This window comes from Oreochromis aureus, linkage group 5, assembly GCF_013358895.1.
Source record: "Oreochromis aureus strain Israel breed Guangdong linkage group 5, ZZ_aureus, whole genome shotgun sequence".
Classification (NCBI taxonomy): domain Eukaryota; kingdom Metazoa; phylum Chordata; class Actinopteri; order Cichliformes; family Cichlidae; genus Oreochromis; species Oreochromis aureus.
In genome coordinates this window covers 20,842,614-20,869,662 of record NC_052946.1, presented here as the reverse complement: position 1 = coordinate 20,869,662, position 27,049 = coordinate 20,842,614, and the positions used below count along the sequence as shown (strand labels likewise).

The window sequence follows — 27,049 nt, the reverse complement described above, 5'->3', positions numbered from 1 at the left end:
TAGTACAGGGCGCCGCCACCTCCAGACGCTTCCTTTGACTAACAGCTCTCTGTGTCGTTCTTCTGCCCTCCTCAGTGTCTGCGGTGTGGCTCCTGCTGCTCTTGTCGTGGTTGAATATTGATATTTTGAAAACTGTTGTTGTCCTGTGGTGCTTGTCTGCTCTGACCCATTTTGATAGCAGCCCATTCTCGCCCCCCTCCCCTCCATGTCCCTCTGCTGTGCCGTTGTGTCTGAATGCATTGGCTTGCATGCATTACACATGAAGGGGTGACTCTGGCTGACCTTACTGAGAAGAAGAAAGGAAGGTTTGGGTGGTTCAGCCAGTCGTCCGACACTCATGGTAAATCCTGTGGTTTCCCTCCAGTGTTCTTTAGCTTTTATGTGTGTGTGTGTTTGTGTGGGTGTGTTAGTGTTTTAAGCTCGAACTGATCTGATACAGAAAATTTAGCTCATATTTTCTCAAACTATTAAGACTAGACTGAAATGTACATTGTCATTATTGCAATATTATAAGTCAGTGTCATATTACTGACCAGGATAGATTAATGAGTCTGTGGCTTTGTGGGTGTGTGTGTGAAACCTGACAAAATATACCATCACATACTTTACAGTTGTTTTTTACCTGTTGTGTCCAAACATCACAGCCTTCTTAAGTTTCTCCTTATGTCCTCGTCCTGAATAAAACCCCTTGTCTCTTACCTGTTAAACTAGTCCGATATGGAAGAGCCGTACAGCTGTGCTTGATAGCAGCCACACCCTGTTTCCCTCCCATGTTCCACTTCAAATGCAGGAGCTCAGTATGAATGTAGGAAACAGGGTTAAACCCAGATGACTACTCCAGCAGTCAGCACTATTTTCAGAGCTGAGAGCTGTCCGACCACTTAGGAATCAAAGCCGGCACGTCTGCATAAGCTAAGCAGGAGAGCACACCACGCTCGCTCACATGAGTTAAAGCACTGAGACATTTCACACAGTTAATCATCATCAGTCTGCACACACAGTCTTTCCAAAGTGCTGGCAGTAGTTTGAGTGTAGCATTTCAGAGACAGTTTAAAGAGCTCTGTCTTCCTCTCTCGGCTCCCGTCTTCTCTCCGCTCCTCGTTGTCTGCATCAGTCAGCTCTCACGTAGCAGCTGTCCACTCGCCTGACCCACGTCAGCTCACTCTCAGCACTTGGTAAATGATACTGATGATGACAGTGATGCAGAGCTGTGGAACTTAGCACGTTCCTTTCATTGAGGTAGCTTTGTGATTGCACTGTGGCTTTGGAGATTAAAATCACTGTCATACAGTTCTCGTTCACCTGAAAAGAGTCTTTGAATTCTTAGTTTATGTGTTTCTTGTGCATCTGCATTCTTGTTGATACAATGGGAACATTTTTTCCCGATGGGAAGCATGCGTTGTGCCTTTCTGAGGAATCTTCTACCATTGCAAAGTGCATAGAGTTTGATTACATATTTTTTTAAATATGCTGCTTTATTTGATGCCACAGCAAGCGTTCCAGCCAGTGAAACAGAGTCTGTGAACACCGAGAATCAGAACGGGGAGGATGAAAAGACGCCATGCTGCGGACCTCTGTGGTGAGAACTTTGCACTATGAACCTGCACACAGGATTTCTTTCGGTGTCACTATCTATCACGTTTTTTGGTCAGCACAGCCATTTTGTCGTGTCAGTGCCTGCTTTATCTTGTCATATGTGTTTAAAAAAAATGGTAAACTTCGTACTGCAAACATTGCGGCTGCACTTTTTTGGGGTTGATGTCAGTTAACTACATGCTAACAACTCATTTCTGTTACAAGATGCATTCATCAACTTTCACTTGTTCTTCTTTTCAGTCAAAAGATTTCAAAGTCAAAGTTCAGGTCAGTATATTTGTAGGTAGCCATGTCTACATAGTGCATGTAGCTGTTAATATATGCTTTTTGCCTGCATTCAATTACACTGATTTTTCTTTTGCTTGGCTTCTATTTTACTGTATTTTTAATGAGATGTTACGGGGAATGATAAATCAACAACTTTTATATAGTCAGCATGTGCTATAAGGTATTTTTAGAGAATAGGCTTACACAGTACTTTTCAGCTCATTTACTGTACTGTATGACTTGCAGAAACGCATTGATGCAGTCCCCTGTGGGCATTCGCCCATACTTCACTGCGTTCTTCTTATTACGCACACTTTAGAGGCGCACACTTTCGAGATTTCCTTAAAAACACCGCAGTGATGAGTTTGTTCCATTGTTTTGACATCCTAATCTGTGTGACTGCGTCTTGTGTTCTTTATGTGCAAACTGAGCCACACAGCCACTTTGTACTGAAAGTGTTCTTTGCCATTGCAGTCGGCGCTGGCGCCGATGGAACAGATTCTGCCGCAGGAAGTGCCGTTTGGCTGTCAAGTCAGTGCCTTTCTATTGGCTGGTCATCATCCTTGTGTTCCTCAACACCCTGACCATATCATCAGAACATTACAACCAGCCTTTGTGGCTGACACAGGTGCAAGGTATGAATTACAAACGTCTCATTTTGAAATAAAATGAATGAATTTGTTTAAATGTTTCTTCTATTAATTAGTGTTTTTTTTTTTAAAGGATTACTTAATTTAGAATGTTGTGATGATGTTCTCATGAAATACCAGAATGTTTTTACTAATTTGATTTTTTTCCCATCTTCTCTATTATTGTATGTATTTTGTGGACGAAGCTAAATTGTTTTAAATGTCATGATTTTTATACATATAATGTGTTTAATTAATGGGAATTGTGTAGATTGATTGCAACAAAGAAAATCAAAAATAGAAATGAGGTTGAAGTAAAGAACAGTAATAATTAAATGAAGTGTACACAAAGAAAAAGCTACAAGAAGCTGCAAGAAGGTGTAACATAGAAATATTTGTGCAGTCAGAGGTTTGATCTACTATATGTTACATTAAAAAACCAAAACAAAACCCTCCAAAACATAACGCATCACTCTCTTTCACTTATGAAAGTGAAATGTATTCATCTGGTTTAATATAATTTCCTCTGCTTTTCAGATGTGGCCAACAAGGTGCTGCTGGCCCTGTTCACATGTGAAATGTTGGTAAAGATGTACAGTCTTGGGCTGCAGGCTTATTTTGTGTCACTCTTCAACCGCTTTGACTGCTTTGTTGTGTGCGGAGGAATCACTGAAACCATTCTGGTGGAGCTGGAAATCATGTCTCCGCTCGGTATCTCTGTGTTCCGCTGCGTGCGCCTGCTGAGGATTTTCAAGGTCACACGGTAAGACTGTCGGCATGCTGTGCGTTCGTGCTCGTGTGTTCACAGTCTCGTGCCTGTGGAGTTCGATTAAAATCCTGCCCGTCCTCCTCTCTCTTGGTCAACCTTCTGTTTAGACACTGGCAGTCTCTGAGTAACCTGGTGGCATCGCTGCTCAACTCCATGAAGTCCATTGCTTCCCTGCTTCTGCTGCTCTTCCTCTTCATCATCATCTTCTCCCTGCTCGGCATGCAGGTGTTTGGTGGAAAATTCAACTTTGACGAAACCCAGACAAAAAGGAGCACCTTCGACAACTTTCCCCAGGCCCTGCTCACTGTGTTTCAGGTATTAACAGATTCCAGATAATGTCATACAGTAAAAATCTGACTGTTAAATATAAATATGCAGCACTTCAGTGTTGTCAGTAAAGTAAAATAGGCTGAAAATGTAAATAAAATTGGTGAAGGGTGTGTTTCATACATATGTAGAAGAATTTGTGGCAGACTGTCAAAGGCAAAAGAAAAAAAAGCAGAACTAGACAGATTCTGTCAACAAGCCATTATATGAGTCAGTATTTGCCCATTTTAGATATTTTGGTGTATATGTCAGTTCATAAGTAACAAGAAGTTGTAGAACAGATTTATAAAAACAACTAAACATTTAAGGACTGTGAATGTGCCTGAAGGCTGAACTCAGAAGCTTTATTGAAAACCCAAATTTGAATTGTTGAGAGAAGTTTTTAAAAGAACATTTTGATCTGTTTATATGGCATGGTTTGTGAGCGGCAGGCTGAAAGGTTGTGGCAGATTGGGCACAGCAGACTAAAGTGAGACACTGTAGACGGGAGAATTGTACCACAGATGAATGAGCAGACAGACACCACACATGAGGAGACACAGGTTAGCAAAAAACACAGAATTGAAGTGCTGCTAGTAAACTGGCAAAGTCTGGAGAGAAGTGATGTACAACCAGGGCATACGTGCAGCCTGAAATATTACAATATTACTACTTTTAGGTAGCCACTATTAGGAATACATGTTCAACTGCTGGTTAATACAAATATGTAATCATGTGGCAACAACTCAGGACATTAGGGTATGAAGGCGTGATCAAGACGACCTGCTGAAACTCAAACTGAACCATCAGAATGGAGAAGAAAGGTGATTTAAGTGACTTTGAATGTGGCATAGTGGTTGGTTCCAGATAGGATGCTCTGAGTATTTCAGGAAGTGCTGATCTGCTGGGATTTTACAACACAACCATCTTTAGTATTTACAGAGAATGGTCTGAACAAGAGAAGATATCCAGTGAGAAGCAGTTCTCTGGCAAAAATTGATATCAAAGGTCAAAGGAGAAGCAGATGAGCTACAGCAGCTAAGAATAGGAAACTGAGGCAGTTCGCACTGGGTCACCAAAATTGGATAATAGAAGACTGGAAAAATGTTGCCTGGTCTGATGAGTCCTGAATTCTGCTGTGAAATTCAGATGATGGGGTCTGAATTTGGCATTTGGCAGGTCTGAATCCAGTTTAACACCTGGGATGTGGTGGAATGGGAGATTTACATCATGCAGCCGATCAATCAGCAGCAACTCTGTGATGCTGTCATGTCAGTATGGCCCAAAATCTCTGAGGATTATTTGTGGCACCGTGTTGAATCTGTGTCATGAAGAATTAAAGCAGTTCTGAAGGCTAAGGGAAACAGCAAGGTGTACCTAACAAAGTGGCTGTGAGTGTCAATTCCTAAAACAATTTGGCAAAAGATCACAGTGTCAAAATGCATATGAATGCCATTAAACTTGTTTCACATCCAACCCACCATCACTGCAAATTTACTGCAGCTCTAACGTGTTCATTGTAGCCACCCTGCATCATATAAAGAAGCTGGCACTTATTATGCTTGATGTTTTTCAGTTGTTGTGTTTCTCGCATAATAAATATTGTGAACCATTCAGATCCTGACTGGAGAAGACTGGAATGCTGTAATGTATGATGGGATCATGGCGTATGGTGGCCCTTCCTCCTCTGGAATGATTGTGTGCTTTTACTTCATCATCCTATTCATCTGTGGAAACTGTATCCTCACTCACACTGACAAAGGTGTAGCTGTTACAAAGAAAACAATAATTCTTTTTATCCACTGCAGACATGTGTTATTGATTAGTCACTAGAATTGTATTTTATTCGTAGTCGCAGAGTTGTTCTCGACTTAACACTTTACTCAGATATCCTCTTGAATGTCTTCTTGGCTATCGCTGTGGACAACTTGGCAGATGCAGAATCTCTCAACACAGATGAAGGAGACAAAAAAGGGTGACCGTCCAATATGTCTCTCTGTGACAACGAATAACTTCAAATATTTGCTTGGATAATTGCTCAAACTCCAGTCTGCATTCGTAAAAATATCTGTGTTCTTTGCAGGGACAAAAAAGATGATGATAAAGATGAGAAGGTATTCTTTTTTTAAATTTTATTAAGTCATAAAACATGTTTACAGTTTGAGAAGTTACGCGTGTTACACATTACATATTTTCTGCTTTCGTTTAAGGATGAGGATGAGGACAATGACGACACTGCAGCGGAGGAGGAGGACCCTGAAGTCCCATCGGGGCCTCGGCCGGTCATCTCCGACCTGGTAAAGAAGGAGAAGATCACTCCTATCCCAGAGGGAAGTGCCTTCTTCATCTTCAGCAACACAAACCCGTAAGATGACATTGCATTTGTGCAGACACAAACAGGTCGGTATTCATATCACACTGATGTCTCCTGTGTTTTTGTTGTTGTTTTTCTTCAGGGTTCGTGTGTTTTGCCACAGACTCATTAATCATCACATTTTCACCAACCTCATCCTGGTGTTCATCATGCTCAGCTCCGTCTCACTCGCTGCTGAGGATCCAATCCGAAACTTCTCAGCTCGCAATATTGTAAGTTTATAAAACCTGTCACAGAACTTCAGAACTTCAAATGAACAGATTAGTAAAGACACATGAATGAAGTAAAATAATTTAAAAATAACTTTTCTCATGTTTGCCTTTGTGTAACAATTTGTGATGCTTCTATAAATGACCACACTCTTGGTTTTGCATGTTTTAGCCCATTTATTTTAACTACTACACTCTTTAAATCAGGGATTTCAGACTCATTTTACATTGTGGGCCACATAGGAAGTCTGTCAGCACGACTCTTTGGGCTTAAATTAGGCACAATTGACGTGTACAGATAAAGTTCTGGGAGCTCATGGCCTGTTCTGCAATCATGAAAAAAAGTTTGTGGTCATTCCCAGAAAATGTAATTTTTTCCAATTTGTTAAGACTGTGGACCCACTATAAAAAATGTACATTTCTATAGTAGATAGTAAAAAACAAGAATTTTTCTGTTTATCTATTACTTGACTTAAGTGCAGTATGAATGGCTGTAGGCGATTTTTTTATCGGCAGAAAAAGCTGTAAAACCTTTGAAAATACAGATTCAGAATCTGTGTCCCCCAGTGAGCTGGATTGGAGTCTTTGTCACCCGAGCCTTATGTTTGACATCCCTGCTTTACACTGATCTTTGTACTTTATATGGATGATTTTGCAAAGCATACTCTACATGAGTTTATACACTTTTGAAAAAACATGAAAAAGTAACAAAACAAAGGGTGCATTTTACTTTTAATATAAATCACTTATTTTCCATAGTAATCAGTAATAGGATGACATTCAATATTCTTTTTACTGCAGTGAAAATGGTATGTATTAAATTCATGTCTGCTATTTCTGCACTTCACAATTTCTTTATCTTGAGCCATGTGATTTATTCTCTCTTTAACCTTGACAAGAAAGCATTAGATGCAGTTTATTTTCTAAAACATATATTCAGTGTAATTGTCCTGTCAGGACACCGGGATAAGTACTTGAAAATCTAGTGTCTATACTGAAAGCGGACATCTGATCGCTCTGTTCCTTCTGGTCCTTTCCAAGATTTAGAGATCAAGTCCTTAACGACAGCCTTTTAAATCTAAGATGCTTCAAGTTCACATTGTCCTTTTATAGTATTGTTTGTCTTTTATTGTTTTGCATGTGATTGCAGTACATTTAGTAGAGCTTATGATTAATTAGTTGGGCATGCATGTGCTTTACAAGAAAATAAGAAACACAGTAGTCCATCAGACTAGTTCCTGGTTTCTGTTCCTCGATTTGCACTTCCATTTAAAAGCAGATTGAAGCTCCTCGTCTGCTTCAAGATGCAAACTCATATTTTATGAGCTAAAACAGGCAAAAACAGCTGTAAGGTCAGTAAGTAACTTTGCTGTGAGTTCTTCACTCCAACAAATCCTTTCCAGAAAATGCTTTCATTTTTTTTTCCTTTCATCTTGTTAACATGTGATGTATGACGCTGCACAATGAACTGTCTTTGTTAAACATCTACGTTGCTTCTTGCAGATACTTGGTTACTTTGACTATGCTTTCACGGCTATCTTTACTGTTGAGATCGTTTTGAAGGTAAATTCCCTGTGTCCCCTGTGCGTGCTGTAACTAACCACACCCCAATAACATTCCAAACGTCTCGTTGCCTTCCAGGTCCTAGGCTATGCAGATTATGTCTTCACTAGTATGTTTACATTTGAGATCGTATTGAAGGTAACCCCTTAAATGACAACGAGAGCCTTGCTGCATTCTCTCCTTGTGTGTCACCCGCCACTCAGTACAACCTGGCTTGTTTGTTTCCTTTCTCTTATTTACTTTTTTCTTCATGGCACCTCTTTTAAAAAGCAAAAAAAAAAAAAAAAAAGCAAAAAAAAGAAGAAGAAGATGAAGCGAATATTGGAATTGTTAGTCACTATTTTGCACACACTAACACAAACACAAGATTTGCTCAAATTGCACTGATGAAAGAACTGTTAGGGGAAGGAAACATCATCAACATTTACATTATACTCACATGGGTGTCACTTCATTCGGGCAGTCATTGCTGAAATGATTTTGATGATGCAAATATGTAATAAGTAATGCAACCCCCTCCCGTGCGATGCAACACAATTTTTTAATGGGCTGCTCAGACATATCAGAGCATTGGCTGAAGTTGAGTTTGAGGTCATCTTCAGAGTGGCGGTGATTGAAAGTCGAAAATCAACTCCAGTCAAAGCTAACTCCATGCCTCTCGTACTGACTGCTCCTCAGATTACCCATAAAAGAGGGGGCAAAACCAACCATGCTCCTGCCGAGCATGGTTCAGTCTGCTTTCCCCGACTGAGTGCATAGAAATGTGGAGTTTTCTCTGCAGCTTTTTTCTTTCTTTTTTCAGTGGGAGGGGGCAAACACTTGCCAAACCCAGTGCTGTTTGACTCTAAATCATCCACTGCTCTTAGTTAGCAACCTCATCCGTTCCTCGTCTGCAGGTCTCCACATTTACATGCACTCTTGGAAGGAATCCTTTACTTTTATTATTTGAAGAAGAGTTATTTTGGCTGGTTTTTCTTCTCTGCCTGCTGAACTCTGGAGTTTTAATTGGGAGCTGCTTCCCCTTACGCTAAACTATTAAAGAACATAATGGAATGTGCTTTAAGCCGACGGTCCACATGAATGTGACAGTAAGGCCATTTCTATTTTCCAATCTCTATAACTAGAGCTCTTGCAGGTAGTAAATATCCCCGACGTCATGGCAACAAAATGCATGTTTTATTGCCTCCCATAGTAGATTGCGAAATGAATGACTTACTACTACATTCATGTAGCTAAGGGCCGTGGGGGTGGTGATGGTAGATTTTAGCCTCCTGTTTCACTGCTCTGAACTCGCCACCCCGAATCAGAGTGATCTATAAGAGTGTGGAGACGTGTGCGGGCGTGTGTGTTTGACTGTGAGATAATGGGAATGAGTGCTGAGAATTAGTTTTTCCTATTTAAAATGTTAGCTCAGTGTGTTTGTTTGTTTCTGCTGGAGTGTGAGGAGTGCAACACTGTATTTGTTTCTGGATGCTACATGTTTTTTATGTTTTTTTTTGGTCATTTGCTCTTTTAACTTCCTCTGTCCTCTCCTCAGATGACGACATATGGAGCTTTTCTTCATAAAGGAGCATTCTGCAGGAATTACTTCAACCTTCTGGACCTGCTGGTGGTGGGAGTCTCCCTCGTTTCCTTTGGCATTCAGTGAGTACAGAAAAACCAGAACATATTTGCATTATGGTTTTTGCGCAAACAAAAAGGTTTTATTCATTAGAAAAATAGTTAAAGGAACAAAGTAAGGAAATAAACTAAAATCCCGTTTGAGCAATAATGTAGAGGTGAAAAGAAGTTCAATCATCAAAATAAATGATTTTCTGAGCACTTTGTCATTTTTTATCTTTTGGTTGAAGCAGGCCATTCGGATTTTAACATACAAGCAGAGTGCAGCAGTTACTTTGTTTATCTCCCACAGTGAGCTCCTGAAGTGGTTCTTGACCCCTAAAAAGTTCATATTTCTCTGATTCTTCTTTTTATAAAGTGTTATTACAATAATTTGTTTACTCTCAGGTCTTCTGCCATCTCTGTGGTGAAGATTCTCAGGGTCCTTCGAGTACTTCGACCCCTGAGGGCCATCAATAGAGCCAAAGGCCTGAAGGTGGGTGCTACTCGAGACCTTCTCCAGTGTGTGTACAATAACCAGCACTATCTGAAACCTTCCCTTTAAAAAATTTTATCTGTGTCTTACAGCACGTTGTGCAGTGTGTGTTTGTGGCCATCAGAACCATCGGTAACATCATGATCGTCACCACGCTGCTTCAGTTCATGTTCGCCTGTATAGGTGTGCAGCTGTTCAAGGTGAGCATCTCAGAGTTTGAAAAACATCAATAATACACATCAATCCAGAGAAGTTCAAAATGTGTAATAACAGCAAAAATGGTTCCTTTTTGCAGGGAAAATTCTATCGCTGCACAGATGAAGCTAAGTCCAGCCCAGTAGAGTGCAAGTGAGTTTCATCCCCTCTTGTTCCTGAACTGCAGATTTGCTGGTTTAACATCACAGGTTGGACTTAAACCTCCATGCAACATGTTTTGTCACAGGGGCACCTACATCCTGTACAAAGATGGAGATGTGAACCAGCCAACTGTCCACAAACGGGTGTGGCACAACAGTGACTTCAACTTTGACAACGTCCTCATGGCCATGATGGCTCTGTTCACTGTGTCCACCTTTGAAGGCTGGCCTGCGTAAGATTTAAAGATATCATCATTCAGATGATTACTGTATAGATAATGTATGGAGAAAGCCTGAATTTGTGAATCTGAATCACGTGTTGCGCTTGTTCTCATGTTTCTTTAGGTTATTGTACAAGGCCATTGACTCCAACAGGGAAAACCTCGGTCCCATTTACAACTACCGCGTGGAGATTTCCATCTTCTTCATCATCTACATCATCATCATCGCCTTTTTCATGATGAACATCTTTGTAGGTTTTGTGATCGTCACATTTCAGGAACAGGGAGAGAAGGAGTATAAAAACTGTGAACTCGACAAGAACCAGGTCAGAGTCATTAGAAGCACAAAACATTATGTGTTAAGTATAACGATTACTTTTGTAGGCTTTTCTCTATTTTTTAATGTATTACACTAAAAATCTGGGGTTCCTCTTGCTTTGTGTCAAGAAAAACAAAACAGCAACAAAGTAGCAAAACAGATGACATTCTAATGCTGATTACCACCTTTACATTTTTAATATTGTGTCTCATTTAAAAGAGAGCGTTAAGATTGTTCTTAAATGATGATGTTAAATATTTTGTGTGTGTTTGTGTGCAGCGTCAGTGCGTGGAATACGCTCTTAAAGCCCGTCCTCTGAGGAGATACATCCCAAAGAACCCATACCAGTACAAGTTCTGGTATGTGGTGAACTCCACTGGGTTTGAGTACATCATGTTTGTGCTCATCATGCTCAACACACTCTGCCTGGCTGTACAGGTAAGAAGTCAAGTATTTACCTGCCTGACAACCAGCCATCAAAGAGTCTGTGAAGTTATGGATTTTTCTACTTAGAGAAATTTTTTGTTCAAGCATAGCAGACGTTTTTATTCATCAGTTGGTCTGTGATGTGCCACATGAGTGACCTCAGCTTGAATTTGCTGGGACGTCTGTTAAAGGTTGTGGCATTGTGTTAACACACACCTGAATGCTTCAAACCGGCAAACTGCTAAAACTTCTTCTTTTATAGAGGTACTTGCTGATAATCAGTTAATCAACCCCAGAACATGGCTGCTCCTCACCCTCTGAATGCTAATGAAGGCAATGAAGGTGTTTTTAGTTTTTTCCCAGTACTGCATGGAGTCCACGTGACTGTAAATATGCAGACTTAAGTCATTAGAGTATCTCGTAATTTGCTGTAAGTCTTTTCATTAGTATGGATGCGTCAGCCTGTAAAATGTCATTTTCAGTTGCTCAGGTTTTCCTATTTTTTCTTGGCACTGACAGAATTATAAGAAACACTGTGGTGAACATTAGTGCAAGCAAAAGTCCTGCTGGAGTCACAGAAAAACATAAACATTAGTCTGTTTGCACTTTTTGTTCAGACACACCGCATTACTTTCCCATTGTACATTGAACACATTGAATCTTTTCGTTAACCGACCATCTCCATCTCTGTCTGCAGCACTACGGCCAGTCTGCACTCTTTAACTACGTAATGGATATTCTCAATATGGTCTTCACTGCTGTATTCACTGTGGAAATGGTTCTCAAACTCATCGCTTTCAAACCCAGGGTGAGTTGACATGAAGCATCAAATTAAGTCCAGCTGTTAAACGGATGCATTTGCTGTGACATGCTTTTGCTTATTAGAGTAAATTTTCAACATTATAAGAAGAGTTAGAAGGACAGTACCGCTCAGATGTCTATACACTAACTAGTCGTCCATTAACTTAGCTAATCGAAAAAAATATGAACGGGGCAAAATGTGTTATAGACAACTGGCAACCCCAAGAGCTGACTTTGAATGGTAAGTCAGTCCCCTTAGACACCTCAGTTAACATGTCCAGCCTTACAGCAGAAATAAACATGTTTACAGCTATAGGAAGAGATTTGGTGGTAGCATCCAGAATACCAAACTCACTACTTTACAGATAATCACAAACCCGTTCATAATGATGGTTATCCAGCTTTTATGTACAGTTTATGGTTATATTCAGTTTCTTTATACAAGCTTGCGGAAAATAAGTATGATTGTTAAGTAAAGCAACGAGTGGTATCCATCTATTAAGCATATTTCTAAAACTGTGATTTGTAAAATGTTCAGTTATGTTTACTAAAGAGCAGCATGTGGACATTTAAATATTTGTTTCCATTTCCCCTTTGGCGTGCCTGCCTGGCTCACAGCTCTTTGTTGAGAAGAAGGACAGGATGCTAGTAAGAGAAACACGTGTGGGGTGCCGTGCTTCCATTTTTAAGCTAAAAATAATCTTTTTTTTAACCAATTTTTTAGTCACAGCGTGTTCATGTGTAATTTTATTGTTAGCATGGAATTTGTGCAAATTTAGTGTTCTGCAATCAATCACAGTCCGTATAATCATGAGCCCTTCAGGTGAAGTAGCTAGCAGGGGTTTCCGTGTGTCCTTAAATAAGCAGTTTGTTGATTTAAATTTCAGTGTGAGAGTAAAGCCTCCTTGTTTTTTTGCTGATATCACATTTGACTCACCCCACCACACGCTCAACCTCACTCAGGGATATTTTGGGGATGCCTGGAATGTGTTCGACGCCCTGGTTGTGATTGGCAGCATAGTAGACATTGTTCTCAGTGAGATTGATGTAAGTAAGCTCAGCTTGAACCACCTCGCTGCTCTTTGACTTCTTTCCTTTCAGACCACCTCCACAGCCGGTTTCAGGGGCAGGACTCTGATTTCTGCTGCTTTGTCTAACTTTTTCCTCCTTTCTTTCTCTCTCCAACCCTTCCATTTCATTACAACGTCTTCCTTTAAATTTCCACTCTTGTCTGATTCTCTTCCCCTATCCCTTCCCCGTCTTCTTGGTCTCTCACTTTCATCCCCATCGGTGCCCCTTACATGTACCTTCATGCACTAACAGCACTATTTTGCTGATGCTTGGAACACATTTGATGCCTTAATTGTTGTCGGTAGTGTCGTCGATATCGCTATCACAGAAGTTAACGTAAGTACTCCTTCTTTTCTGATTTGTAAGGTGAACTGAAGCCTTATAAGAAAGCCACATGGCAAGTTTTAGTGTTATTAGCTTAAATTTACTGTGAATCTTAGCTTCCACTATAAAATATAACCTATTAAGCTGGTTATTTTCATGCTGATCTTCAAACTTACATGTTATAAATTTTCAGGATGCAACGATACATCAGTCAAGTGTGCGTATTGACTTGTATGTGCTTCACTTACTGACAGATGTTAACATTTACTAGCATTTGTAAAGCTAAAAGTCCAAATAGAGTATGATAAAGAGCTGAATTTATGAAGTTAAATTCAGCTTGTCCTTTCGGGTCTGAGAAGTTTGTTTCTCAAGCCCAAAAAGGCTGAATAAATAATAACAAAAAATCCAAATAAACAAACTGAAAGAAATATAGAAATGTTGAAAATGCCTCCCTAATAAAAGAAGAAGATTTACAGCTGGCCGTTGGCTTTGTTTGTAAAACTTCAGTTTGATTTTCATGAAGCTTTTCATTCATGCTGAACTGACCTAACTCAGATCTCTCCTGTTGGAGTTCTGCTTCTGTATGTGCTGCTGTAACTGTTGTTGCAGTTTTTGACAGGACATCGCGACAAAATTGTTGATGAACGTGTTGATTATTCTGTTTATTCTTGGACATAGCAATGTCAAAACCTCACATTTCTTTGTGAACTGTGGCCAGAATTTGGTCCAGAGCAGGACGGTTTCTGATGTAGTTGTCTAACTCTTACTCTTGTTTATTTTGTTTCCATAGAAACTTGTAGAGGCAAGTATGGCAATGAAAAAATGTTGTTTGTGTGTAATCTTTTGTTGATGACAACTTTATCTTTGGGACCCCTTTGCTATGGATTAATGACAAAGACAAAGAGATTTTTGTAATTTCGCAGTACTTTAAAAAATTAATATTGAAGCTCATTAAAATAGTAGATGATTGCTTCGCTTTATAGCTTTCCTTTGCTAAAAAACATCTAAAAACAAAGACTGGACGTCTACTTTTGTGCATTTTTTTGCTTTAAGCTTAGCTAGGACAAAAATACTAAAAGAAAGTTCCAACAAATACCCAAATGTTGCATTTCCAGATAATTAACTATGGTGAATATGGTGTTTACTATAGGGGTAGCATACCAAAGGCTTACCACCCAAACTGACCCTCCTCCCCCCTCCTGAGTGCTCTCATGTCTGAGCTGCAGTGCTGTTTTTCTGGAGTAATTTTTCATGTCTTCTCAGTTTGTGTTCCAAAATGTGTGTCTGCATGAGTGCACAACAAAACATTAACTTTGTTTGAAGCATAAGACACAGTGGTGTGTTTTCAGGTTTTTTATTGTTATGCATGTATTTAATGTGTGTTCAGCGTGTACTTTAGGTTGTATGTGCGAGTGTATGCAGAGGAGTGTGTGTGTGTGTGTGTGTGTGTTGGAGACATGATGTTTATTTCACATAGTGGTTCTATGACATGCTTTTTCATGGCATTTCTTTCTTATTTGCACTGCATGTAAATGTTCAGATATTCGAGTTTTGCATTTATTCATAACAGGAGATCTGTTATGAGGATGTGTTTTGAGTCAGTAATATTTTTTCTACTTGCTTGCCATGTCAGTCATGACTCGTGTCATTGCTCAGAGTCTTACCAGACTACTGTGACCTCTCCAAATGCATGCTGGGGTGTCAGACACTCACCTCATCCCCCTAACATCCTTTCCATGTCCCGCCTCTCGCAGATGGCGCTTGGCCACCCGCTCCATTCCCCTCCGGTCAGTTTTTTCCATAGAGCCTTGTGCAGTTTGTCCTTGTTCGTTTGCTACACTCCTCTTTACTTCCAGACAGAATGGCCCTGGAGCTCAGAGCTTGGAAATTCTACACAACATTAAGGGCAATAATGTTGAGAATTAAACCGATGAGCCTATGAAGCTCAGTGTGTTTGGAAAATCCTAAAAAAGGTTTACTTGTGTTTCTTAATGTCACCATTTAATGTCCTTAAAGTTGTGTAGAGGCCACTGTGGCTTCACATGCAGCTGCTGTAATGCATCAATAATCAGGGAACAGATCAAGTCACAGAGTGACCTAAAAGGAAACGATACTAAAATTAGGCCTTGGGTGTAGTGTTCCCGTCAAAGTAAAAATTCAGGTAAGGTCTGAAAATTTCAGTAGGTTCAGTAGGCACGAATTTAGTGTGATTTTGTACACTTACAATGATGGTGGTTTAATGCAGCTGAGTCTGAGGTTCTTTGATGATCTTGTGTTTGTGTCTCTGTGAGTGATTGTCTCTGTGTTTTGTTCTGTCTTCCTGTAGTGAGCTCTTAAAGCTCAGAATGGAGCTCATATGTAGTGCAGGTGTGTAGACTCCAGTCAGGTGCATGAACACTCCCACAGCAACTCTCTACTCTTTCCCTCTTTCCCTCTTTCTACCTTTCTGCCTTTCTTCTTCTTCTCCCTGTTTCAGTATGGCTCAGTCTCTCTGGTTTGCTTTTCTGTCCCAGTCTTGGTCTCTATTGCTGTTTCCCTCCTCCTCCTGCCTTTTTGTCTGCCTCTCTCTCTCTCTCTCTCTCTCTCTTTTCCCTCTCTGATGTTTATTCATATCCTTCTGCACCGGACTGTGAGAGCGCCCTGCTATGGCAGTTTTGTTGCAGGGCACTACTGACATGCATGAGTTGCTGCATTGCTATGAGTTCACATCATTCAAAGGTCTTGCGTGTGCGTGCAGTGCTTCCCCAGCAACGTGGCAATGCTGAACGCATGCTCCATCGGCGCTGTGGCCAGGATTACCTAAAGAACCTCCTCAGGCTAATTCTATTTTTTTTTAATCATTTCTGCTCATTCTGCACCTCATAACGACAGTTTGCAAAATATTGACTCAAGCCATATCTGTCTGATTATCTTATGTTGTCAGTGCTGAGCCTTTCTGATATTTTCCACATTGAGCTAAATGTTTTTTTTCGCTGTAAAATCACATTATCATGATACAGGCTCAGCCTAACCACCATCACTATGACTGATGTTTCTTTTCTTTTTTAAAAAGTTTTGCATCTGGATTTTGTTTGGGAATAAATGCTCGCTGATTACAGCTGATGATATCAAATGATTTATTTGTCAATTGACATGAATCACAAACAAAGGTTGTGTATGGGTGTGAATCTGTGCGAGAGACTGTGTGTACATAATTGATCATACTCGAGCTCTTTTGGTCAGCAAATTTTCAATCACTTAAAATGACAAACTATTGGAGTGTGAACATCCTACTTGTACTCTCTTGTGTTTACTTGTGCCATAGATAATGCTTCAAGCACACAATATATGATTTTTGTGCAGTCATATGTTGATGTGTACCTGTCTGAATCTGAAGCCTGCAGGGTTTATGTTGAGATACAGCAGGACTCTGTAAGAACAGCACATGATGCTTTTATAGCAACATCGATTCATTGCATTTGTCAGTTGGCTGTAACTATTCATTAACATCGTCTAAGAGGATCTCATCATAAAATCCATTTAGTCCCATCAGTAAAAACCATTACACCGGGGGAGTGATAAAGTTGTGTGTCAGTCTTAAATGTTGATTCGTATTTAAGTAATTTTATGTTGTATGTCAGTCAACCCCACATAGAAATGTTAAGTAATGTGAACTTGTTGTTTGGCGGTCTTTTAAAGTGTTAAGATAACATTTAATGGTAAATACATGTGTGTCTTTGTCACAGTGAAAGTATAAGACAGTTTGTCCTGTCAGTGAGAAGAGTAGTGACTTTGTTCTGTCTGCGTCTTTGCTGACGTGTGCTGGTGTCGTGTGATATTAAAAACAAAACAAAACAAAAAAAAACGATCAAATGTGTTGTTCCACGTTTTTGGCCCATTGTGTGTTAGACCTGCGGCCTCTGTACAAGTCATTAATACAGGTCTTTGATTTTAAAGCCAACGGAGACTCCTCAGTTGGATGAGATGGGGGTAAGATGCTCCACCCCCCACCCCTTTAACTCTGTCAGGGCCATGCCATGTTTGGATTTGCATTTCTCTGTTTGGTCTTCTGTTGTCAGTTACACTATAATCTGTTGCTTATTTCAACTCCATGTTATGTACTATTACGTTTTCATGTTCAGGTTTCCTTTATCTTTACATTTCTTTTCTTTTTTTCCTCATGTTGCTTTTGTTAGCTCCTTCGCATAAATCCTCAAAACATTTGCTTTTAATTTTTCCTTTTGTTTGGAGTTATTTCGAAGGAGAGTGTGTCTCTCAAACGTGACGTTTGTATCCTGTTAGGTGGGAGTGGTTTTTAAGCCGCTCTTCACGTTTGTATTGTTGACACTGCTACATGGTCTCTGCCACCATTCTTGGGTGGGGTAGTGACCCATGGATGACCCCTGGGATCAGGTCACCCAGCTCTGACCTGTGAACCTCCTGGCCGACCCGTTCGGGTTGGTCCCACTGTGACTCCGCATGCAGTGACTCTGGACTGAGGGTGCCATGCTTGTGCAGATGTGTCCTGTCAAGTATGGCAAGGTTTTCTCCAGCATGCTTGCCTCCTTGCTTCCTTCCCTGTAGGTCTTTACAGTGACAGGGAACCTGACAGTGCTTTATACACAGGCAGAAACAGACACATATCAGCTGCAGCAGACTGCCTAACAGACTTCTCTAGATTGTGTTTTTTGAAGTCTTTACATTTGTTTTTGAGAGCTGCAATCATATCTGAAAGGCACAGCGGTCAAACCAGAAATTATAATCTCTGCTCAAATAAAAGCAAAAATCAGTTTTGATTTAAAGATACAGTTTCAGTTTTTCACTATGAAAAGATGCAGTGCTGCTTTCTCAGCCCATATGTAGCTGATACAGAGGTCTTTGATAAGCCCTCATCATCCCATAAAGCACAGCCGGGTGCTCTGTGTTCACTATAAACGTGCTTTGTTGCTCTTCTGCTGCATAACACTGAACGTTTCCTCCACAGAACACAGAGGACAGCGCTCGAATCTCCATCACTTTTTTTCGTCTGTTTCGAGTCATGCGGCTGGTCAAACTTCTCAGCAGAGGAGAGGGCATTCGCACCCTGCTTTGGACTTTTATTAAATCCTTCCAGGTGAGATGCAGCGCAAATGTTTAATTAATGTCTGAGGGAGAAATGGAAGTTGCTCATATTAATCTTTTCTACTTTTTTCCTGTTTTTTGCCTTAAGGCTCTGCCATATGTTGCTCTTCTGATAGCCATGCTGTTCTTCATCTACGCTGTCATTGGCATGCAGGTTGGTAAATAAACTGGACAGAAAATACTTTTTCCACTGATTTTTAACCACAACAGTAAGAGTGCAGTTGTATTCATTTGGCAATGTTTCTCTAACAGGTGTTTGGAAAGATTGCAATGGTTGATGGCACTCACATTAACAGAAACAACAACTTCCAGACCTTCCCACAGGCCGTGCTGCTTCTCTTCAGGTCTGTGGATAACTGATGTCAGACCATCAGGAAAATCAAATTTGTTTTCTAGGTGATTAATTTGTGTGTGCCATGCCTGCGTTTTCTCCAGGTGTGCCACAGGTGAAGCGTGGCAAGAGATCATGTTGGCCTGTATGCCAGGGAAACTGTGCGACCCAGAGTCTGACTACAACCCCGGGGAGGAGATGACGTGTGGCAGTGGATTTGCAATAGTTTACTTCATCACTTTCTACATGCTCTGTGCTTTCTTGGTACACAAAAATGAAACTGTGTTTATCTTAGGATTCATTTCTTATCAGTTATACTTGCGTGGTGTGTATTGCACTACCTTATCATATGCAGTTTTCACATTGCAGGTTTAATATGTGTAACATATTACTATATGTATAACATTTGCTCATCATTTTGATCATTCTTTCACCTAGAGCTAATATGAAATGGGGCAAAAACGAATAATCATCTTTAAAATCATCATAACATAAAACAACAGGTCCGAGTTACGTGCATCATAGCACAATAGCGTCATAATAGAAATATCCTTTCTTTAAAATACCAGGTGTTCCTAGAACTGTACTGTATACTGTATGTCTGTTATTTTGAAAAAATACTTTGTAAAGATATTAAGACCTTTTTCTTTTATTTTCTTAGATTATCAATTTGTTTGTGGCCGTCATTATGGACAACTTTGACTATCTGACACGTGATTGGTCCATTCTTGGTCCTCACCACCTTGATGAATTCAAAAGAATTTGGTCAGAGTATGACCCTGAGGCAAAGTATGTGCTTTATTCCTCATCTGAATATTCATGTTCATGTTCGTTTTTTGACTATGTCCATTAATTTCTATGTATTTTTCTCATATAGAGGCAGAATTAAACATCTGGATGTTGTAACCCTTCTTCGTCGCATCCAGCCTCCTCTGGGCTTTGGCAAACTGTGTCCTCACAGAGTGGCTTGCAAGGTCTCCTCTCTTCTCCTCTCCTCTCCTCTCCTCTCCTCTCCTCTCATTTTGTTAATAATTTCAGGTAGAAATGATGATTATTTTACAACAAGGCTTGTTCTCTTCTTTCAGAGGCTGGTAGCCATGAACATGCCTCTGAACAGTGACGGTACTGTTATGTTTAATGCCACTTTGTTTGCACTGGTGCGGACAGCCCTAAAGATAAAAACAGAAGGTATAAACCAAATATGAATGACATTTCATTAAATTGCTGCTAAGAACAAAGAAAAATATTCCCTCAATATTCAGCTCATGCACACACTGCGTTAATTGTCTCCATTAACTGCAATAAACTTCAGTTTAAATGGCTGTAAAGTGGAGGGCTGGGTTCTCAGGGGTGCTTCTTTCCCTGTGGTGCAGGTAATCTAGAGCAGGCCAATGAAGAGCTGCGAGCTGTCATCAAGAAAATTTGGAAGCGAACCAGCATGAAGCTGCTGGATCAAGTGGTGCCTCCTGCTGGTGGTTAGTGGAATTAACATCACAGACACCTTCATGTCCTTCTGTTAAAGTTTGACACACAAACCAGCCTAAAGCAGCCTGCAGAAAACACACACACACAAACCATATGCTTCCATGCTGTTCACATATAATTACTCCAAACAGGTATGTTGAGTACTTAAGTAAAACCTAACACTCACACTCACACTGAGACAGTGTCACATATAAATAAGGCTATATTGTGCTGTTTCTGCTTTGTTCATCTTCTCCCTGTTGTCCCCTCAGCAGTATGTTTTTTTAGTCTGTGTGTATTCAGTACACACTGCTCCCTCCCGCCTGCCCTGGATGCTGATGGAGGCCACTGACTATCTGCTGGGCTTTGGGCTTGCATGGCCTTATAGACCACTGTGCAAGAGCATGCTTCGTCTTTCTCTCTAACATCTCTGTCCTTCCTTCTTTATCTGTCTCTTCTTTCTACTCTCTCTCTCTTCTGTCTTTTGTTTTACTGCCTGAGCTTTTTTCTCCTCACACTTTTGTATCTCTGTGTCCAAAACTTTGAAAACACTTCAGAATATTCTGAAGCAGTTCTGTTTTAGGGTGGTGGCATGGAACTAGTGTTGCCTCTCTCTCTGATCTCTGTCCCCAGCGTGCTTGTTCAAAGTGATTCAGACCCCTGCTTCAGAATGATTCTCACACACTCTCGTAAATGCTTTTTAAATTCAAAAAATGGCAGAATATACATGCAAGAACACAAGCTTTGAGTACAGTATTTAGAAAAAAGCATACATAATATTATGTAGGGGCATACATGAGCACAAGCATATGAAATTACACGCCGACATGTATGATGCATACTGTAGTTTTGCTTGCTTGCATGTGCTAAAGCAGTTAAAAAACATTCAATAGCATCCTTTGACATTTAAGAAAGATTTAGGTTCAAACACCCTCTCAAGAAAAAAATGTTTAAGAAAAATTTGAACAAATTGGAATTTGGAAAAATTGTTTTTGATACACATTTAAAAATTGAAAAGCCTTTCTGTTTTTCTGTCATGATTAACTGAACAGAATTAAAATTGATCATTAATTTCCAATGAGCTTGTACATCTGTCTCACCTCCATCTGCTCAGATGTTCTTGTTGATCTTCTCTTGAAGAAGAAAAGACATTCTGCAGAGCAATAGTAATCATTTAAAGTTTTATGGGTCCTTTTAATGTTGCAGGTGTTTGAACACGAATTCCTCCAATTAAATCATCCACAAGTCAGACATACTTACATACATGTAATCTCACTTCTTATACATGCAGAAATACACACGTGAAGACGTGTTGGGTTATGTTCATTTCCTGTCCTTTTTGATACACAGCAAATGATCCTATTTGGTTACATAATGAGGTAAAGTATATACACCATCAAAATGGATTTATAACATTTCGTTAGAAATCATTTGGTTGGTGGAGGTTAAAAAGTGCCTCGCCATTCTTAAGTTCTAAGGTGGTGAACCCACACCACCCATAGACGAGGGAAGAGAAGAGTCTTTCCCTCTCTCTCCCAGGGTACTGTGTGTTGCTGACATAGGAAGCATTTGTGTGGTCTGTTCACTCAGATGATGAGGTAACCGTGGGGAAGTTCTATGCCACCTTCCTGATACAGGACTACTTTAGGAAATTCAAGAAACGTAAAGAGGAAGGCCTGGTGGGTGCACACCCTTCCCAGAACAACACAGCCATTGCTTTACAGGTGAGTCTTACGGCACTCAAGTGTGTTTCTGACAGCGTGAGACAGGCTGTTGAGACCTTTGTTAAAATGGATGAATGAATGAACTTTGTTAAATCTGATATACATCTCTGTGCATTTCATTCAAAACTCATCAAGAGTGCTGATGTTATGGTTTGTGATCCAGCAGGACGTTCATGATCTTGGTGTACAGTATGATTCTGTGATTTATGTTTCTCTTGTGTGAATTCAGTACTTGTGTCTTCTGTGTCTTAAAAAAAATAGCTAGATGTTGATGTTAAGCACATTACTGTCTTCAGCCACCATTGCATGTATTTTCTGTGCATTCAGTCCACGACTCATGAATTTCACATGCAAAGCTTGTTGCAGTTTCTGTTACCTTATATCGTATGATATATGGCTTCAGTATAGTCCCATATATCACTGTCAGTCAAAAACATGACCAACTAGTTTCTTTATAATTAACTTTTTCTGTGTATTCTGCTATTATAGAGATCTAAAGAAGGAAAGAGTGAGAAGAAAATTATATTTTTACATCATTTACATTTGGTTATTTTTTTCATCCAAGTACTTTCCAGCTAGTGCAAAATATTTCAGAGGGAAAAAGGGACTGAAAGGGGCACAAAACAACATCAGCAAAAGTAAAAGCGAAATATGTGAATAAATGCTTTTTAGGAGTAATGTTAATGTGAAAGTCTAAAGGTAAAGTAGTGCAGTAATGAGTACTTACAAAAATGATTTAATATAAAGTGAATAACTTAAAAATGGGAACGTAAGTTAATAGCAGAATAAATATGAAGATAAATAAATATTAAAGTAAAACGAATTAATTATATAATTACATGCAATGCTTTCACCTGAAATGTAAATTGCTCTCTTTTTCCAAATTAATAAGATGTTTAAAAAATTGGAATCCACTTGAATCATTTTTAGTCACTACACAGTCGACATAATTGGATTTTACATTTTTTGTCTTTTATCCTTCAACTTCCTTTCTATTCTTTGTCTTTTTTCTGGAGTCCACAGATAAACACATTTCAAATATGTTGACTGTTTTTAATGTTAACATTGTAGTTTCACTGAACTGAGTATTAGACATCTTTCATTCTTGGTGATAGGAAGGCAATTGCAGCAATCAAATTCTTTGAGTTGTTGATTTCTCTTTCTGTGAAGTTTTATTTGACAAATTGCAATCATTGCAATGAAAATTGAATGTGAAACACAACATATGGGTTATTGAACATACATTTTTCTATAATTAATTCAAGAAATATCCATGAATCACAGTTTTTTTTATTGATATTAAATTACTTCCTGCAGTACTCAAAGTATTCCCAGTATGTGAGAGAAGCATATCTGGAATCTACCGAAGGCTACATTCAGGAGAGCACATCTGTCTGTCTCTGTGTTCTCATCTCTCACAGTCTGAAAGTACTGTAAGTGTCAGGTGTTGTACAGCACAGGTGCGTGTATGTTCAGTATGTGTGGTGGTTGTGCCTGTATGATGTCAGAGTTCGCACTGTGAGTTTTAAGATGAAGGTCACAACCGTAGCTCTTAGCCCTGTTGTTGTCATGGTTCCAGGCTGGCCTTCGCACGCTGCATGATATTGGGCCTGAAATTCGCCGAGCGATATCATGTGATCTGCAGGATGACGAACTAATAGACTTTATTCCAGAGGAAGACGAGGAAATTTATAGGGTAACTGATTCAAATTTACACAAAGGGAAATGTTTGTGCTTGTGAATAATAATTCTTGTTCATGGAAAAGTACATATGAAAAAGCTAGCTGTAGATGGAAATGGAGTAGGAAGCATTTAGCAGCTAAATCTGTAGCAGAAGCATTGGCTTCAGATTTTATATCTGCAATATGTAAGTTTTTTTTTTCTTCTAATGAGTTCATTTTGCTTTATTATGTTTCTTCTCCATTTCAGTTCCAACAATCTAAACAGTGTTTTGTTTTGCTCGCACATCATGCCATGTACCAGCTTCTTAACTTACTTTTGCACATATATTTTTCTTAAAAAATATCAGCTCTCAGACTTAACATCAATAGCATTTGTCTTGTAAGAAGGAGAAATGCTGGTGGTTTTACTGTGAGTGTTCCTTCACAGCGTAATGGTGGACTCTTTGGTAACCATCTCATGAATGGTGGTCATCGCCGATCCAATGGGCATCAGACCAATGCCACTCAGCGCCCTTTGCAAGTGCAGCCTCCACCTCACTATGCCCACATGGAACAGCCAGTAGGACGCCTGTCTAGAGCCAATGCAATGTCCCATCCCAACCACCATCATCACCACCACCACCATCATCACCACCGCCACCACAACTCCTACGGAAAGTCTCCCAAATCTACCAACATAAACCTCAACAATGCCAACGTGTCCAGTCTGCCCAACGGAGGACACCATCGCTACTACGAACACGCACCTCCCAATGGCTATCCAGGTCTACGCAGCTCCTATTACGATTACGACAAGCCACGGACACCCCAGGGTCAAAGGTATCCACACAGTGATTATGTCATTATGTCATGTTGCAGAATTAGATCAAACAATATAGAGTGAAATTGGATTCATATAAATTTATATAACCCTGAAGCTCCATTCACACCCTGTTGTTGTACCCTCTGTCTCTGGCACATTTTATTTGGCGGTGTGTACTTACTCCCATTACGTGTCAAATGTTGAAATTACATGTGGACTAAACATGTAAAATATTACATCACATCAAGATATGCTCAACATGGACTGTTGCAAGAGGAATTTCAGTATTGTCTGAACTATTCTCATCGAATAGCTAAGACAAAGAAAATCTTTGTAGAAAAGTCAGATACCATCTTTGTATGAATGTAATTAGAAGTGTATGTTACAATGAATTTGATAATTATAGAAGAAGATATAGCACTAACACATATTAAGAGGTGTCCTTGTCTTCATTTCTGCCCAGTGATAGTCGCGAACAGACTTCTTATGGTGTATAACAACACATAAGAGGGATTTTAAAAAACATCACTGTGATTATTCACTGTGTGAGTGCTTGCTGTTGTCAGACATCGGTGGACCATACTGCTACAAAAGTGTTTTTCCCACAGGCAGATTCTTATCAGACTTTTCCATTACATTAGCCTCTACTGGAAACTTCATTCCACCATGCATCATAAGCCTACTCTTGTACTGACACTTAATTTGTGACCAGTAGCACATTTTTCTTATGATTTCCCATCTTCTGTTTAAACTACATTCTCCAGCATTGGGCCTGTTTTTCCTTAGTGCCCAAGAAGTTTGGGGGACAATTTCATTGCTTCCTCTTTATGAAAGAGAAATGATTCTCAGATTGTTTCTTATCTTAAAAATAGATAATGGAATTGTCAACCAACAGTGGAGTCATCGCCATCACTCTCTGTTCTCCTCGTACATATATATGAGAACGCTGTATATGCTTCATATACTGTATGATATATATGTCACACTTTCTTCACCCAGTTTCCTGTGTTCTCTCCTTCTCCCTTTCTCCTTCCTAACTAAATTCTTTCTCTTGACCATCCCTGTGCTTTCTTGGACAGAAGGCGCTACTATGAGACCTATGTTAGGTATGTTGTTTTTCTAGGTTTGGTTCCAGCAATATGTCTCAACAGCAAAAGAAGGACTTTTGTTTCATTTTGACTTGGTTTTGGAAATTGTTGCATCCTTGCTAAGTCAGTGTTTCACATTACATGCTGGCCAGTCATTTTGTTTTCCAAGTTGTTATGGCACAGTTGTGTCTATGCATTGTTGCATAAATAATAGAGAAATTAATGTGAGTGGCCAGCATTGTGCTGAGAGCAGCCCTGCTTAATGCATGTGTAAAAGTGATGCGCTTGCTTTAAAGGACTACCCAGATGCTTGAAGACAGGGGAGTGTATGAGAATGTTTGAAATGAAGTGACTGAAAAATCACTACTTGTGTCCACTTCTTCTGTTTAGTGCACATTTCCTGCAACACTGCACATAGTTAACTTCATGACTTACTAGAAAGAGATGTGTTTTAATTAAAGTAGTGAATGTCAAAGTGGATGGGGTGTTTACATGGCAGAGATGACCCACGACTTCTGTCTGTCTTGGTTTGGCTGTGAAAGGGTGGTCTCTTGAATTGCTGCCCCCTGTAGGCTTGTGTCTGCATGGCAGTGCATGGCAGTATACCAGTAACCCCCATAGAGACAGTAACAGTGTGCACGCTCTAACCCCTCTCCCCTGGCTTTTCCACAGGTCCCACAGAGGGGATGGTCACCATCCCACCATCCGAAGGGAGGAGGAGTTTGATGAAGACCGTTTCTCCGGGGAGTATTACAGCGGGGAGGAGTTTTATGAAGATGACAGTATGCTGTCAGGGGACAGGTAACAGTCTTTTCACAGTTTTGCAGTTTGCAATTGCAGTTTCATTCTGACTTGGCTAGAAATTTATTCCAAAGGTGTTTTGGATAATGGATCCCATAATGTAATGTTCCCCAGGTATCAGAACAGCGACACGGAGTATGAGACTCCCAAAGGCTACCATCATCCTGACAGTTACTACGATGATGATGAGCAGCCTCTCTACCACGACTCACGGAGGTCACCAAAGAGAAGATTGCTTCCTGCAACACCTCAAGGTATATTATTACCATCGTTTATATATAAAAGGTAGACGTGGCTTTCATCTCTGAAAGTGGAAGCTGATATGTGAATGCCTTTAACCTGCTTTCTTTCTAATGGCCAGTAGGGGGCAAAAAGGAGTCAATTAGAAAAATAAGCATTATGCTCAATAAAATCTTTCTCAATCAGTGTACACTCTCAGTAATGACTTTATTTAACACAGCGTGATGTTCATTTAGTCAGTTATGGCTTGATATAGAGTAAGCAGACAGGAAAGAAGGGTATGCTTTAGGATATTCTTATTGCGTGATTGTCGCTACAGTAATAATGTCCTTGGTTTTTGGTCAGATCTTTCCCTTTCATGTGGGCTCTGGTTCCAAAAAAGTACGGTGGCTAAAATATAAAAAATGTCTCTCTTAATCTTATAAAGAAACAGCCTGTGATTGTCGTCCACCGTGACCTGATGCCATGTGTCAATGTTAAATATTGTAGAA

The 27,049-nt window shown here is 39.9% G+C and overlaps 1 protein-coding gene across 1 annotated transcript in view; it reads left to right on the top strand.

The window, feature by feature from the left end:
• Positions 1-27,049, top strand: part of cacna1da (calcium channel, voltage-dependent, L type, alpha 1D subunit, a) — a 47,396-nt gene that overhangs the window by 16,050 nt on the left and 4,297 nt on the right. Inside the window, exons 8-42 of the mRNA XM_039612755.1 lie at positions 266-340; positions 1,492-1,579; positions 1,837-1,863; positions 2,338-2,498; positions 3,030-3,255; positions 3,369-3,576; positions 5,185-5,305; positions 5,455-5,542; positions 5,651-5,681; positions 5,778-5,932; positions 6,024-6,153; positions 7,654-7,713; positions 9,251-9,357; positions 9,721-9,808; positions 9,901-10,008; positions 10,104-10,156; positions 10,251-10,397; positions 10,510-10,711; positions 10,984-11,142; positions 11,828-11,938; positions 13,255-13,338; positions 18,290-18,418; positions 18,515-18,580; positions 18,679-18,770; positions 18,862-19,021; positions 19,419-19,546; positions 19,635-19,731; positions 19,843-19,945; positions 20,131-20,232; positions 21,812-21,945; positions 23,525-23,641; positions 24,055-24,446; positions 25,509-25,535; positions 26,190-26,318; positions 26,433-26,572. Of these exons, the coding sequence (XP_039468689.1) occupies positions 266-340; positions 1,492-1,579; positions 1,837-1,863; positions 2,338-2,498; positions 3,030-3,255; positions 3,369-3,576; positions 5,185-5,305; positions 5,455-5,542; positions 5,651-5,681; positions 5,778-5,932; positions 6,024-6,153; positions 7,654-7,713; positions 9,251-9,357; positions 9,721-9,808; positions 9,901-10,008; positions 10,104-10,156; positions 10,251-10,397; positions 10,510-10,711; positions 10,984-11,142; positions 11,828-11,938; positions 13,255-13,338; positions 18,290-18,418; positions 18,515-18,580; positions 18,679-18,770; positions 18,862-19,021; positions 19,419-19,546; positions 19,635-19,731; positions 19,843-19,945; positions 20,131-20,232; positions 21,812-21,945; positions 23,525-23,641; positions 24,055-24,446; positions 25,509-25,535; positions 26,190-26,318; positions 26,433-26,572 (4,245 nt within the window). The remainder of the gene's footprint in view (positions 1-265; positions 341-1,491; positions 1,580-1,836; positions 1,864-2,337; positions 2,499-3,029; positions 3,256-3,368; positions 3,577-5,184; positions 5,306-5,454; positions 5,543-5,650; positions 5,682-5,777; positions 5,933-6,023; positions 6,154-7,653; positions 7,714-9,250; positions 9,358-9,720; positions 9,809-9,900; positions 10,009-10,103; positions 10,157-10,250; positions 10,398-10,509; positions 10,712-10,983; positions 11,143-11,827; positions 11,939-13,254; positions 13,339-18,289; positions 18,419-18,514; positions 18,581-18,678; positions 18,771-18,861; positions 19,022-19,418; positions 19,547-19,634; positions 19,732-19,842; positions 19,946-20,130; positions 20,233-21,811; positions 21,946-23,524; positions 23,642-24,054; positions 24,447-25,508; positions 25,536-26,189; positions 26,319-26,432; positions 26,573-27,049) is intronic.